General features: G+C 34.4%; 1 protein-coding gene across 3 annotated transcripts in view; it reads left to right on the forward strand.

Moving 5' to 3' along the window:
* The window catches only part of LOC111514167 (sterol O-acyltransferase 1-like), a 56014-nt gene that overhangs the window by 23243 nt on the left and 16726 nt on the right, over positions 1–16045 (forward strand). For all 3 annotated transcript variants that reach the window (XM_074170194.1, XM_074170193.1, XM_074170192.1), the window contains exon 3: positions 6135–6299. In XM_074170194.1, coding sequence (XP_074026295.1) covers positions 6135–6299 — 165 coding nt within the window. The remainder of the gene's footprint in view (positions 1–6134; positions 6300–16045) is intronic.

Here is a 16045-nt window from a genome sequence, read left to right on the forward strand (position 1 = left end):
GTTCTATTCAATACTTACTTTGAATAATAACATCTGCAACTATGGAAGGTAATTGCTCCCCCACAAAAAAAAAGTCTGTTCAAAATCTGTTTTTCCATTAATCAGCTGTCGCCCCCATACGAACGACAACTCTCAGGAGTTGAGAAACTTGTGCGAGCTGAGGACTAACGAGGTCTTACCTTTTAATGTGTGATTTCTAACACGGTTGCAGAATCATCCCAGATAAATTCTCTCGAGAAAAATATCTGGTCGAGGCGGGAATCGAACCCACGGCCTTCCGATCGTGAGTCGGGAGCACTAGCACCGCGGTCAATTCCACAAAAAACCAGACAAAATCATATTCATCATCAGATGTTGTGGGATGAATTAAACGCGAAGCACTAACCTCACTTACGATTTCACTGTTTATGTTTCGCGCAATAGTTTCAGTTTCAATAACATTTGCTGGTGTATTTAGTGGCAGAGTATGTGAATTAGATTTACTGATACTATATATTTCAGTCGATGAATCACAGTATTTTGCCATTGAAGCTGTAAAACTTCTGTATCATTGTCTGTGATATCCATATGTTTCATTTATTTCAGTAGGCAACTTGATGTCACTTTACTTTAATTTATATTCTTAACGTATATTCAGAACTTTCTGGAATTTCTTCAGTTTATCAACCACGAAAAGTATGATTTCATCTTTATGTACTTTATAGAAAACACATTGGCCATTGTAACAAAATTAATAAATGAAACATCACAAATAACGAAATCACAAAACACACATGTGACTTTAGACTGACGCCATGTTGTCCATTTGCCGATGCGCTGCCGTCGCTTTCTATCTGTCTTGCACTTCAAAATGTCTCTGTACAATCACAAGCATTATACCGCAATACTCTTCATTACTTTTTTATTTATATTTAATACTTTGAATTTTTCATTTAAAAAAATTAAAAATCGCGTATGGCACATAATTAACAATAAAAATGCCTGGCAATAGAAAATTGATGTCTGGTGGATTTATTCAAAGGCAAAAAATTAAAAATTACGCTTTGAAAAATTATTTTAAAGTTCTTATGATGCACTGATTTGGAACCTTTGATGTAGTAATGAATATTACTGGAGTTTTTTACCAACACCAAATCGTTATTTTCAACACCTCGACACGTGTTTTGATCACCAAGTGATCATCTTCAAAGAGGAAGATTAAAACTAGAAACTAATGCGAGCTAGCCCTATTTATGCTATCTAGGTATCTCATACAGGTTAACCATCCAGGCGTACCACTCATACAGGTATACCAACCTGAATTAATTTTACAATTTTGCCTTATCTATTATTTTACAATATATGTTCATATAAAACAATTTTCAGCTGTATAAAAATTAATTTCACAATATTGCCTATCCAAATTTATTTTTGCAATGTGCCCTTATGTAGTAATCAGTAAACCCAACAACATTATTTTATTTTACTAAGCTATATAGTATGCCCTTTGGTATAGGTTCGTCATCGTTATTCATAAAATTATTGCGTTTACTTATTTCTACACTCTCATAGGCATCTAGTTGCCTGTTGTTGTTAACTTGTCTAAGTAATCTCAATGAACTGAAGTCTATGGAATGGTTTTGTTGCAAAATATGATGGGCGACTGCTGATTTTTCAGTTCTTCCATATTTTAAGTGTGCTATGTGTTCCTTACATCTTACTTCAATAGATCTTTTTGTCTGTCCATAATATTTTGCAACACAGTCCTCACATTCAATTTCGCAAATTCCAGACTTTTCCGAATTCTCGACTTTGTCTTTTGGACTTCCCAAAAGGCTCTGTAGTGTATGACTTGTTTTAAAAACCACCTTCATACCTAGTTCCTTGAAAATATTTCCAAAGTCGAAGGGACTAGTTCGAGAAAAGGTCAGCAATCAAATCTCCAAGAACAAGATAACAGATAAACGGAAGCATCCAATAAACAACAAAAAAACCAAAAGAAAGGAAAAGAAGAAACTTATCAAACGATTAAGAGAGAAGGTCGTTTTTTATTCGAAAGCCGACAAAGTTAACAAAGTAGTAATTCTGGATAAATCGAAGTACTACGAAAGGGTCAATACTCTCATTACTAACGGACCGTATGCGAAATTGTCCAGGAACCCGTTACCAAAGATGATTGCCGATGTAAAAGACATCCTCAAAAAATGTGACAATATACCGCTCAACTGAAACGGAAGTAACAAGTTTCCAACCCAACGGTGTCGAAACGTTATTGCCTCCCAAAAATCCACGAACCGGGAAAATCAATGCGCCCCATCGTGTTAACTAATTGGTACTCCTACCTATCAAATAGCAAAGTGGCTCACTAAGGAATTTGAAACCTTGTCTATTGCGGAGCCAAGTTTTAGTATAAAACACTCTTTAGAGTTCATACAACATACAAAAAACGTGGTTCTGCAAGAAGGTAAGATTTTGTTTTTTTTTTATGTTAGTTCCTTATTTCCTAGCGTCCCACTTCCACAGACCTTGCAATACCTCAGGAAATTACTAGAGAAAAATGATTTCAATAATAACGAAATCGATGAATTCGTTTCTCTTACTAATTTGTGTATGAAACAAAAACGGTTCCAGGTAGAAGGTTGCTTTTATGAACAACAGGAAGGAACGGCCATGGGAAACCCCTTGTCCCCCTACCTGGCAGACCTGTTCATGAGCAAATTCGAAATGGAAACCAAAGAAAAGTGTAAGTGTTTTCCTTCAATTTGGCTAAGGTATGTGGATGATATTTTCGCGATATTCGATATCAAAAAATCGAATATTGACAACTTTGTTTCCATGTCCATCAATGAAATTCACGTATGAGTTAGAAAATGAGAGACAAGTACCATTTCTTGACGTTTTGGAAGTGAGGAGCTAATATGGAAGATTAAAATACGATATATTCAGAAAAGAAAAAAGCACATACAGGTATATTCACGACAGTTCACATCACTGTGGACAGCATAAACGTACTGGGTTGAATTTTTTAGTGCATCGTCTTTTGGCTTTCCCTCTAACACATGATAGGTTCACAAAAGAAAGACGTACAATACAGGAAATAGCAGCCACTAACGGTTTCTCGAGGGGTATTGTAGATGACATAATAAGGAAAAAGAAGTTTAGTTTAAGTATGAACGAAATCTCGACTTTCAGAAAGGACAAAAACCAAGATAAATACATCTCAGTTCCATACCACCAATATACGAGGAACTTTGGAAAGATTTTCAAGGAACTAGGTATGATGGTGGTTTTTAAAACACAGAGCCTACAGAGCCTTTTGGGAAGTACAAAAGACAAAGTCGAGAAAAGTCTGGAATTTACGAAATTGAATGTAAGAACTGCGATGCAAAATATTATGGACAGACAAAAAGATCTATTGAAGTGAGATATAAGGCACACATAGCACACTTAAAATATGGAAGAACTGAAAAATCAGCAGTCGCCCATCATATTTTGCAACAAAACCATTTCATAGACTTCAGTTCATTAAGATTAGTTAGACAAGTTAACAACAACAGGCAACTAGATGCCTATGAGAGCGTAGAAATAAGTAAACACAATAATATTATGAATAACGATAACGGACCTATATCAAAGAGCATAATATATAGCTTGTTAAAATAAAACAATGTCGTTGGGTTTACTGATTACTACATAAGGACACATTGCAAAAATAAATTTGGATAGGCAATATTGTGAAATTAATTTTTATATAGCTGAAAATTGTTTTATATAAACATATATTGTAAAATAATAGATAGGCAAAATTGTAAAATTAATTTAGGTTGGTATACCTATATGGGTGGTACGCCTGGATGGTTTACCTGAATGGGATACCTTTATAGCATAAATAGGGCTAGCTCGCATTAGTTTCTAGTTTTAATCTTCCTCTCTGAAAATCATCACTTGGTGATCGAAACACGTGTCGAGGTGTTAAAAATAACTATTTGGTGTTGAGAAAAAACTCCAGTGATATTCATATTTTAAAGTTAAAGATTTTTACCTGTGCAGGTAAGATGCGCATCAATAAACGCAACCACTACCGCCAGCCAGGTAGCCCGGACTCTAACCGAAAGAGCAAGAAAGATAGCATATTAAAAAAACCAACTGTTCCGAAATTATTTTTCGAAAACGTTGCTAGCTCCTTCACATACTGAATGGTCAAAAGCTCAAAGTAACTTCTGATCATTATGAATAATAACGTGGAGATGAATTGTGTACTTGGGACGAGTTAAGAACCTGTTAACTCATGCCAGCAGATATGTAGTTTCCGTAAAAGACAAACACAAAGTTAGCTGCCAACATTTGTTTTATCGAACATTTTCTGAATAATAAAACTGTTTGATATGTCACTGGATCTTTATAAGATCTATGCCAAAAATATTTCTCTCATCCTGAAGCAAACGGTACAGCTTCTTTCATCTGATTCTCTCTTGAATCGACCTACATAAGTCAAAAAAAAAAGATTTGTTAGATCTGAGTTTTCCTAGCCTATTTTATACATTTTTTATTGAACACACTAGATGGCAAAACATATCCAGACAAAAATGCAGTGATTTTAAGGAAATTCAGTTTTTTGAAATGAGACTCAGTGGAATTACAGAACCTTCAAGAAACGAAAAACTAGAAAAAATATCGATGAAGGCTGTTAAGCCAATGAAAATTGTTCTACAGCGCCATCTAGTGGCGAGTTACAGAAAAATTGATAGCCTAAAAACCTTCTCTATGAAAAATTACTTATACCATGTCAAGTTTCATCACGATCGGTTGAGCGATAAAGAAGTTTATCACTTACCAAGCAACCAACCAACCAACAAACATCCATTTTTATATAATCGACACATGGCCATTAACGCAACCTCCTCAGCGTAGAAGTCCAGAGGGATCAGACCAGTAATTAATTTCATTGTTGCGGTTGGTGTTGTTCTCATGACTCTTTTGATGTTTAAGCAAGCCAATCGCTGTATTTGATATAATTTCTGGATAGCCGTTGTTTGTAAAACTTTTGGTCCCACGCAATGGCTCCATACGTTAACATAGGTCTTATTATTGCAGTGTAGATCCAGATGACCTCACGGGGTGGAAGACCCCTGCGCGTCCAACTGTTTTTCCACATTGCTAATAAGCCACATATACTTTTTTTGCTTTAGTCTGTAGATGAGAGTTTCATGTCAGCTTCCTGTCGATGATAGTACCAAGGTATTTCACTTCTTCAGAGAAGTTTAGTTTTCTTCATTGATACTTATTGCTCCACTAGTATCCATTCTCCTACTACCAGAGGTATATTCTTGATGTGTAGTTGCTGATATCGCATTTATTTATAGATATCGCTCCCTCGATATCTATAAATATACCCAGGGTGTCCAATGATCTTTCGATTCTGCCAACCACATGGTGAAGGGCCGAATCAGTAGACCTTCCCGGAGTATATGCATGCTGATTTGGATGAAGTAGTTTGTGGACTAGTACTTCATCTCTCATGTACCGCTCACATAGCCTCTCCATAGTTTTTAAAAAAGGAGATATGAGACTAATTGGTCGGAATGCTTTTGGTAATGTGTAGTCCATCCTACCTGGTTTGGGTATAAATACTACTCGTATCTCTCTCCACTCACTGGGAATATATCTCAGAGCTGAAGAGGCTCTGAATATTTCAATCAGGTGTGGCATGAGAATATCCAATCTCCATTGAATTAGGGCTGGTCTTATACAGTCAGGTCCTGGTGACTTGAGGGGGAAAAGCCGATATAGCCCATCTTATCCTGGCCTCGTCAATTACTGCACTAGCAGATTGCCAGTCGTATTGTGAGGGTGATGTTGGTACTTCCGTCCAATTCCGTCGGAAAGACAGAACCTGGGAAGTGAGTTTCCATTAGAATCTCAGCACTCTCTTGGAGGTTGGCGATTATTTGATTTTTCAATGTTTCAGTTCATAACAAATAAGAGAAACATTCGTGCGCTACCCTTGCTCCATCTTATGTTATGAATTGATAGACAAGTTAATTTGATGTTCAAAAATTCATAAGCAATTTACAGAATCTTAGATCAGCAATGCCTTGGACTATCAAATTATTGAACTTATTTCCCAACATTCCTTGATTTTTTTTATTTTTCAGGAAATATGTACCGCTTCCCGAAAAACAATTTGTGGTGAGGAATTCTGTACTCACAGACCTATTCGATGATGTTCCTGATATCAAGACAATCCGTCACATATTTGTGGCGATATTAATATGCTTGGGTCTGAGCACTGTGGCTCATGATTATTTCATTAAAAGAGAGTAAGTACAGTATTGATTTGAAATAAATTGAGTACAGGTGGCTCTATATAGAAAAAGATGTGAAAAATGATTTGTTCGATAGCTCAATCTGTAACTATTTTGACCCATTAACCGCCGAGCTATGAATGAGGGATTGATTGAACCAAGAAATCACATTATTTGATTCATTACGTCCTACTGAAAGTTCATCCATTGAAAAAATATTCATACAGATTGTGACGAAAAATATAATGTTGCGTTTTCGCTACAATGGCCTAATCCGTTAAAAAATATTTCAAATGTATGATAAAAATGTATAAGTTTTACATTGGGTACAAACTTTATCGATTTGCTCTAAACTAAACTAAACTTCATTTTAAGACAACTGAGAAAAGTGGTGAGTGAAGATGTTTTGTTAAATACCTATTTCGCACTTTTTCATCATATATCTATGGTACAATATTGTGGGGCAGTTCCACCAATTCTAAAAAGAGGCTGTTCGAACTATTACGTTTGCAGGTTACAAAGACCACTATAGGCAACTTTTCCATAATTACTCACTGAATTCAAATTTCCATGACTACCACACTCGACATACAGATCAAATTAGACCTATGAGATATAGATTGAATGAAGCTAAGAATAACTCTACCAATATAATTCTTTATAATCACTTGCCTGGGGAAGTTAAATCTTTGTCCCCCAATTGTTTCAATCAAAAGGTGAAACAGTTCCTCATTAGCTCTAGTTTCTACACTATTGCAGAATATTTAGACACCCAACCATTCGCATGAGAATGTTCAGAAATTTAGTTTTTATTTTTTATATCTATAATCGTATTTAAGTTATTAATGTTTTGTTGAATTTGATGGTTCATGCTGTATATTCAGTGTTTCTGACTGACTCCATGATTTTTTTTCCTATATACAAATGCAATTATATTCAAATCCAATTTTTTCCAATTTTTGTAATATGACTTGCTACAAATGTAATTTACATGAACGTAGTCACATAAAGTATGTCTATGTCTATGTTTATTTTACGAAATGAATTCAAACAGTTAGAATGTAAGTGGACTATGCATTTTTCGTATATGAAATCTCTCTGACTTCAACACTGCTTGCAGCGCTTTATTGCCTTTTCCGGATGACGAGTAATGACATGTCCAACTCTGTCTCTTCTGAGTTCATCTGGTAACTCAGTAAGAGTTAGTCTCCCTCGGCCCTGATTGCTCACACGGGTTACTTCAGATTTATTATTAGCATTTTGTGTGATTTATTCAGTTTTTATGAGAGTCATAACCAAATACGATCTGACTTCAAGTTATGTGATTTTGGGGTGCCTCATTTTGTATAATTTCCAAACATTCACAATGGTAATTTTAACGAAACATGCATATCTATACTTTTATCTAAGTAGGTAGTTATTTAGGAGCTCCGTACATAGAAAGAAGAAAGCGAATGCCGTTGGTGATAATTTCTTGTCGAGTTGAATCACTTTTTTTAAAAACTTCAGCACATTGAACTGGATTTTGTTTTTCAAACATTTTGAAAACTGTTATTTTACCCCTCCTGTAAAATGCAGATGTCGTATCACAGCCAGTTATTGCGTGTGAAAATAGTACATGATTTTGACACTTTGCAGAAGTAGATGAACTTTTTGATGAATATAGCCGGCACTACAGACGTTTTTTTTCACCAGAAAATATAACCGCTTTTAAAAAAACCCTAGAACATGAAAATTGATCTAATGTCTACATTCATGACTGTCCTAATTTCATTTTTAACGAGCCTTTTCTATTACTTCGAAAAATGCTTTCCTCTAGAACTGTGTTATGACAGAGGTGATAAAAAGAACAAAAGTTATAAATATTGTTGGAGCCCAGAACTATCAGATCTGAAAAATAATGTTTCATTGTATAACCTGCTTGCTAGGCATGATCACAGATTTGCAGAGAGCAGTAAATATCTCAATAATGAACATAAGAAACAACTACATTCGGCATCTAAACAATTTTATGATAGTATTCTAATGAAGGCAAAACATAAAACAAAAACGACATGTGGAATTATCAACGCATTACAAAAAAAGAAAACCAATAAAAATGATTTGCCATTGCAGAGCGATTGTCAGTCGATGAAATTGTATTAGCCAACGAATTCAATTTTAACTTTACCAAAGCACCTGTGGCTAACTAACCGTTAACTGTATTAATTAACTTATCAGCAAAAAAGGGATTTTTCCAGAAAAACTAAAATACGCAGTGTGTCCAATATACAAAAAAGGAGACCAGAGTGATCTGAATAACTATAGATCAATAAGCATTATTTCTACTATTTGAAAACTATTTGAGCTGAATATCACAACACAACAAAGTTTTTGTTTCGGGATTGAAATTAGATGATTTTAATATATGTCCACGTGTTAAAACCGAAAGTGACCATAAAAATTATATATTAGCTCTTGTTTTCAAGATATAGTATCATTATATTATATATATGTATATTGAGTTTTCAACAAATGAAATATTTCATCACCAACAGTTGGTACACATGTTTGTTTACATAACACCCCTCTCATCAGCTGTTCTTAAGTAGTAAACATAACCTATGTGAGTTTGTCAATTGTACGCACGTGGTTGCTATTGAAATTATCGTGTGAAGTTGATTTTTAAATTAATTTAAGTGCTGATCTGAAATGCCTCGAAAGTGTGTGAATTCTGTCGATAGCTTTTGCTATATATGTGGTGAAATAACATTTAAGGCTCAGAAACGTAAAATGACACCTATCGTTAAGACAGCCTATGAACATTATTTTGGTGTGAAAGTTGGGGACCAAGATAAATCATGGGCTCCTCATATATGTTGTAATTCTTGTTCCGTCATATTGCGAGAGTGGCTGAAAAATAAAAACCGGGCAATGGCTTTTGCAGTACCTATGGTTTGGCGTGAGCCTACCAATCATACAGACGACTGTTATTTCTGCTTAACTTCTCCCATTAAGCAAGGTTTATCTATGAAGAAAAGAGGAACGGTTAAATACCCTAATCTTCCATCTGCTCTTCGGCCTGTACCACACTCAGACAATTTGCCAGTCCCTTCTCCACCCCAAAACTATGAAATTTTAGAGGAAGGTGATGAAGACTGTTTAGAAGGAGCAACACATCCTTCTACATCCTATGACCCTGATTTTGAGGTAAGCGATAGGTCTAGTGATTCGCACAGAATTAGTCAAGCAGAGTTGAGTGACCTTATAAGAGATCTTCGCTTGTCTAAGGAAAAGGCTGAGCTGTTAGGGTCAAGACTACAACAGTGGAATCTTCTAAAACATGATGTGAAAATATCTCAGTACAGACAGCCTCAAAAAGATTTGCTTCCTTTTTTTGAGAAAAAAGAAAACCTCGCAGTTTGTTCTGATGTTAATGGTTTGATGGACTGCTTGAATTTGGATCACACTCCATCTGAATGGAGACTGTTTATAGACTCTTCAAAACCAAGCTTAAAAGCTGTACTTCTGCATGATGGAAATCAGCTACCCTCTATTCCTATAGGTCATGCAGTTCACATGAAGGAAACGTATATAAATATGAAAACACTTCTCCAATCAATCAAATATGAACAACACAAGTGGCACATCTGTGGTGATCTGAAAGTCATTGCTGTACTCCTAGGAATGCAATTAGGGTTCACCAAGTACTGTTGTTTTTTTGTGTCTGTGGGACAGTCGGGATAGAAAATCTCACTATAAAAAAATGAACTGGCCTACACGAGACCTAAACCCTAATGAGAAAAATGTAGTTTACGAGCCTCTTGTAGATCCTAAGGATGTTCTCCTTTCCCCATTACATATTAAGTTGGGACTAATGAAAAACTTTGTGAAGGCCATGGACCAGGAAGGACAAGCTTTTAAGTACTTGAGAGCAAAGTTTCCCAGGTTGAGTGATGCTAAAGTCAAGGAAGGCATCTTTATTGGGCCTCAAATCCGTGAAATCGTAAATGATCCTGCTTTTGACATGATTTTAACAGGAAATGATAAAAGAGCCTGGGAAACCTTTAAGGGGGTTGTACATGGGTTTTTAGGTAACAAAAGAGACGATAACTTCACAGCATTGGTTAAAGAGCTTCTTCAAGCTTACCACCAACTTGGATGCAACATGTCCTTAAAAATTCATTTTCTTCACTCTCATCTTAATTTCTTCCCACAACACTGTGGAGCTGTGAGTGACGAACATGGAGAAAGATTCCATCAAGACATTGCCTTAATGGAACAGAGATATCAGGGCCGTTGGAATGAAGCAATGCTTGCAGACTACTGCTGGTCTGTGTGTAGGGATGCTCCAGAAGTGTTTTATAAAAGACAAGCTAAACGACAGCGATCTTACAATGAATCGGATGGACTTAATTGAAATTTGGTGGTACAAACTTCTTTTATTTGTCAAAACACTGAGAATAATGTTTTTTTTATTAATTTTGAAGTTAAAATATTCTAAAAGAAACATAACAATATTGTTTTATGTACTTTCACTTTTCACGTATAGTATAACTACTCTTTAAGATTAAGTACTGTGTATCTCAAAAACCAGAGCTAATAAAAATTTTTCATTGTTATTTTCGTTTTTATCACCTCAAAATTAGTAGAAATTGACTAATTTAGTGTAGGAAACATTCAAAAAATATTTTTTTGTTGTGTTGTGATATGAGAAACCAGCTGTGTGCTTTCTTCGACAAATATAATCTGCTTTCGTCATCGCGGTATGGTTTCATTAAAAAGAAAATCACAGAATCTGCTCTCTGTGAATTCCAGTGCCATCTAATAAAACATCGGTCGATCATAAACTACTAATTTCCAAGTTATTGAGATATGGTGTCAGGGGAGTACCCCTGCACCTTCTAGAGTCTTTTCTAAGCAATCGAAAGCAAGTGGTGAAACTTATCAGTCCTATTCAGATACCTTGCACATACCTCAAGGAGTTCCGCAAGGCTCGATCCTGGGACCATTTCTCTGCGTAGTTTATACAGATGACCTCATAAGATATCTCAACTAACAACTTTAATATACATATGCTGTGTTATGCCGATGATACTAATGCATTGAAAATTGTAGCCGAAAATACTCTGGAACATGTGTTAAAGTGGTCGAAAAATAATAATCTAAATTCAAATACATCAAAGACTAATGCTTTGTTAATTACTCTGCGTTGGCACAATCTAAACTACAGACTTTTTGATGGTACCCCCAGTGAAATAGAAATGTCAACATCGGTTAAAATGCTGCTTTTGACGCAAATCTAATCTGCTACTCTTTGAAGTTTATGGCAAATCATTGTAGTGCCATTGCAGTTGCTACTACCAGTACGCCGTCGTACTGCCCTCTTTGACAAAAGTTATGAAGTCAATGAATACCAATTATTTAATATTTTACACGAGACTGTGAAAAATTGTAAAAACATATAAGTGTTTAAAAAAATGACAAAGTAATTCATATTACAAAAAAATTGTTACATTTTTGAAGAATTCCTCAACTAGATCTCAAAGTTTTTTCTTTTTTTGATCTGCGTAACTGTTATTTATTACTTATCGTGTATATACAGCTATGTATAATATATTATGTAATACGTCCAATGACGTATTTCACAATAATTTTGTCATAGTGTACATTAAACCCATTTTTATCATTGTGTGCAACCTTATTGATTGAAATAAACTGGTATTATTATTACTATTATTATTATTTTCGATTGATGTTGAACTTTTACTAGTTTCAAGAAGAAAATAGTATTTTCAGTTGGAGTACGAGCAGTGAGTAATACGAGTAAGTCTACATCTTCACTAACAACAATAGTTTTGTTTGTCAAATTGAATTGCTCTATTGCTATTTCAATTATCATTAGCTCAGCATCATCATGAGCTTGTTTTACCAATACATTTTCAGCAGTAAATGTTTCTCTCAACATTGAAATGGACCGAGATTTGTGAGAAATTCTTGTTGACTGGTTGAAACTGTCATTTTCATTAAATAAAATATCAATTGATGTAGATGTTGCTAAAGTTCGACGAAGTTATAGTTATAGTTATAACCTATGTATATTTCATATTATAAGTGTAAGTTACAGTGACCGATAAAAAAAATATTTCAACATATATTACAAACACGTGGCGTACTCATGCATATTATGACGATTACAGTGGCTTATATAAAAAAAAGTTTTGTAGATAATTTTATGATCTATAATTTTTGTCTGGAGTATTCTTATGATGGAACTCACCGTTTTGCTGAAAATCGCGAAGAACTAATTTTTTTGACTTGACCTTGAATAAAAATTTTTCCATCATGAGGAAAGATGTGAAACTTTCAAATCTCATGTTCAATCATATTTTAAACAATCTTACTGATTTTCAGCTTTGTGGGAATTTAGGTAGCTCAACTCTAATTTTTTGGTCTAATTTGATCGGACTACATCATTGCAACTGACTATTTCTGAATGGGAAAAAATATGGATCAGGAAAGTGTATTGTAGCTGTTTTTGTTGAATTCAAAAGAGCTTTCGAAACTATAGATAGAAGCATTTTGTTAAAAAATTTGGAAATATTGGGATTCTCTGGTAAAGTTCTAGGGTCATTTAGGAGTTATTTGAGCAAAAGAAGGCAGCGGATCGAAGTGGCTGATTCAATTTCTGAGGAAGTAACAATTCAATCTGCAGTACCACTGAGCAGTGTGGGGCCACTTTTATCTATTTTGAATTTGAATGGCATACTCTTGAGTAATACAGAGTGTGAATTCATAAATATTTGTGCTAATGACACACTAATTTTTGGAAGTACTATCGATCTAAATGCAGCCATTACAAAAATGAATATTACATTGAAAATATTGGACACATTTTTGAAAATGAACAAATTGAAATTGAATGTTCTAAAAACGAAGGCAATGATAATTGCGAATAGATATAAATATGATCAAATAAACATAAATGACATCAAAATAAAAATTGATAACACTCAACTACAAGTTGAAGTTGAATTTAAATACCTTGGATTTATTGTTGCTAATGATCTGAATTTTCACAAGCATGCCCAGTACATGAAAAATAAAATATCAAAAAAAAAGTGTTTATTCTCAGGAATATCTAGTCATCTTTCCATAAACTCTTGAATTACTTGCTAAAGTTGCATCATTTAACCACATTTTGATTATTGCAGCTCATTATTATACTTACATGACTATGACATTCATATTCAAGATAACACAGGAAGGTCAACCTGAGTATTTTAATGAAGATATATTATTTTGAATCAAAACATAAACAATTATTCCACTAGAAAAAAATAAATTTCCATATTGATAGAACAAATTTAAAAATGGCCATGATTTCTCTGTTATTCAAAGGTTTAGATTTCTATAATTGACTTCCACAAACGATAAAAAATGCAAGGACAATGTTTGAACACGAACCAATTGAATACATCAGAAATCAACTCAATGTTGTTTATTAGGCATACAATATTATTGTACAGTCGGTTTTATCTCCGGAAAAAATCCTACTGAGCTGAATTTTGGCATACACCTTCGCTATGGCGTTTCAATGAAGATCTGAAAAATCGACATTGATATCGGGCCGTCTGAAAAAGTTATAAGGGTCAAAAGGTCACGAAAATCAGTTTTTCGGAAATAACTCGCGATCTATGACTCGGAGGTCAATAAAGGTCATTATAAAAATTACTCCTCATACGATTATCTACAAAAAATGTCCTATGCATTTTTTTGTAAAGTCGACCGTTTTCAGAATAGAACGCTGAGAAAGCGACTATATTGTGATGATGCACTCGTTTCCGCACCACCTTTGGAGAGCACCAGCTTTCTTTTTATTTGTTTGCAGACCTTTCCATTTTTTTATATAATTAAGTTGTTTTGCAGTTCTTATAGTTCTTCTATAAATGTTTTTGTACTTATTGTATAGGGAGTTGAAGCCTTCATTGTTAATTAAATATTTCCGAATTGAATATAGTGATAGTAGATTTTCTGCTGATTTTAGTTTTAATTTTGCTAATAGGGAACGCAGTATCAAAATTATTAGAGAGTTTCACGAAACTATTTTTATCGTTTCCTTAGTTATCAAATATTTTTTATTGTTAGTTCTTCCATTTTCATTCCTTTTTGCAAGTGGGCAATAGAGATCAAGTGCATAGGTTAACATTTCGAGAAAGCTTCTATACATTTCATTAATGTCAACAAGGGTATTCAAAAAGAGAAAGTAGTCTTCTGTTAAATAATTTTGTAAGTTTTTTATGTTATCTTCTCCCACATCCCGGAAAATTGATTGGTGGCTTTGCCTGACGCATAATTTCATTTTTATGAAATTATTTTAGTGATCGGCCAAATGCAGGATCATGATTACTTTCGTCATAGTTTTCACTGGGCAAATTAGTGGAAAAGTAGACAATTTTTGTTCTTGTTGTCTTTCCGTTAATGTTTTTGAATACCCTTGTTGGCTGGGTATTCTTTGTACGTAGATTGTAAGATTGCATAAGATCTAAAAAAAAATATTTTTTTATGGAATCGGTATAAAAATCAATATCAATGTCTCCACACAAAATTATACTATTATGATTTTTTGCACAATGGTCTAGAATTTGTGTTGTTTGGGTAATGAATTGATTGATATCACCACTTGGAGGTCTGTACATAACTATTATACAATATTTATTTCCGCCGATTGGTAACTGTATTGCACACCATTCTATGTGCATTTCGTTTGATGCACTACTTATTGTTCTTATATTTTTATAGGCTAATTCGCGTTTCACTAAAATCATAACGCCACATTAATATTTGTGCACCAAGTTTCGGAGAAACATATTACATGGGTATCGTGTTCATGTAGTATAACTTCAATTTCTTCGATTTTATTCACGATGGATTGACAGTTGACATACATTATTTTCAGATTTGGTTGTGAAGAATGATTTCTTCCTTTTGATGAGCTAAAATTCGCGATTGTCAATTCTTCGAAAGCGAAATCGCTTGACTATTATTCCTTTTGGCCAGTGGCTAGGTGTATATAATGTTTCCTCAAGTTCTATATCAGCTTCAACTCTATATGATAGATTACTATCCAGAGAATTCAATTTAGTGACATTGAATTGATGTCCTAGAGATCGTTTTTCTAGGTTTTTTCTTTTCTACTTCTTTTTGTCACATCAGAGTAGGAACTCTTCTTTAGGGGATTTTCATCTAGTGGTGTATTTATATTTTTTCGCGGAGTATTTCCCACAATCGTCTCAGCTGATGCAAATGAATTGTGATAACTAATTTCATTAGTTGCAGATTGCTCGGACTCGTAATTATTATGAGGATGATTAGCGAGCATTTTGACCATTTCTATATTACTTCCTATAAGTTGATGAATTTCTTGTTTCAGAATGGCAATTTGTTCCATCGAACTATCATTACTTTTCTTTATGGCTTCATTTATAATATCTTTCAAGTCATCCACACTTACAGTAATCATTAATTGGTTTTTACTAACCTCTGCTTTCACTGAACTTGTCATTTTTATTTGCTCACTGAGAACATCTGGCAGACACGTCTCACTCGCAAGATAGTCAGTAACACCTTGTGTTTTCACAGAAGTGAGGTTATCTCTGCGGCTTTTCTATGCCCTTTTTGCTGAACGGGTTCCAACTCGGTGACAGAGTTGTGGTCACCTCGTTCAGTGTCGAAAACTAAACCCAGTTCATCAGCTGCTCGGGCAGCTGCCCTAGAGATAA

The sequence above is a fragment of the Leptinotarsa decemlineata genome, unplaced genomic scaffold, assembly GCF_025532065.1.
Source record: "Leptinotarsa decemlineata unplaced genomic scaffold, Ldec_3_MD MMD2_P_RNA_scaffold_7, whole genome shotgun sequence".
Classification (NCBI taxonomy): Eukaryota; Metazoa; Arthropoda; class Insecta; order Coleoptera; family Chrysomelidae; genus Leptinotarsa; species Leptinotarsa decemlineata.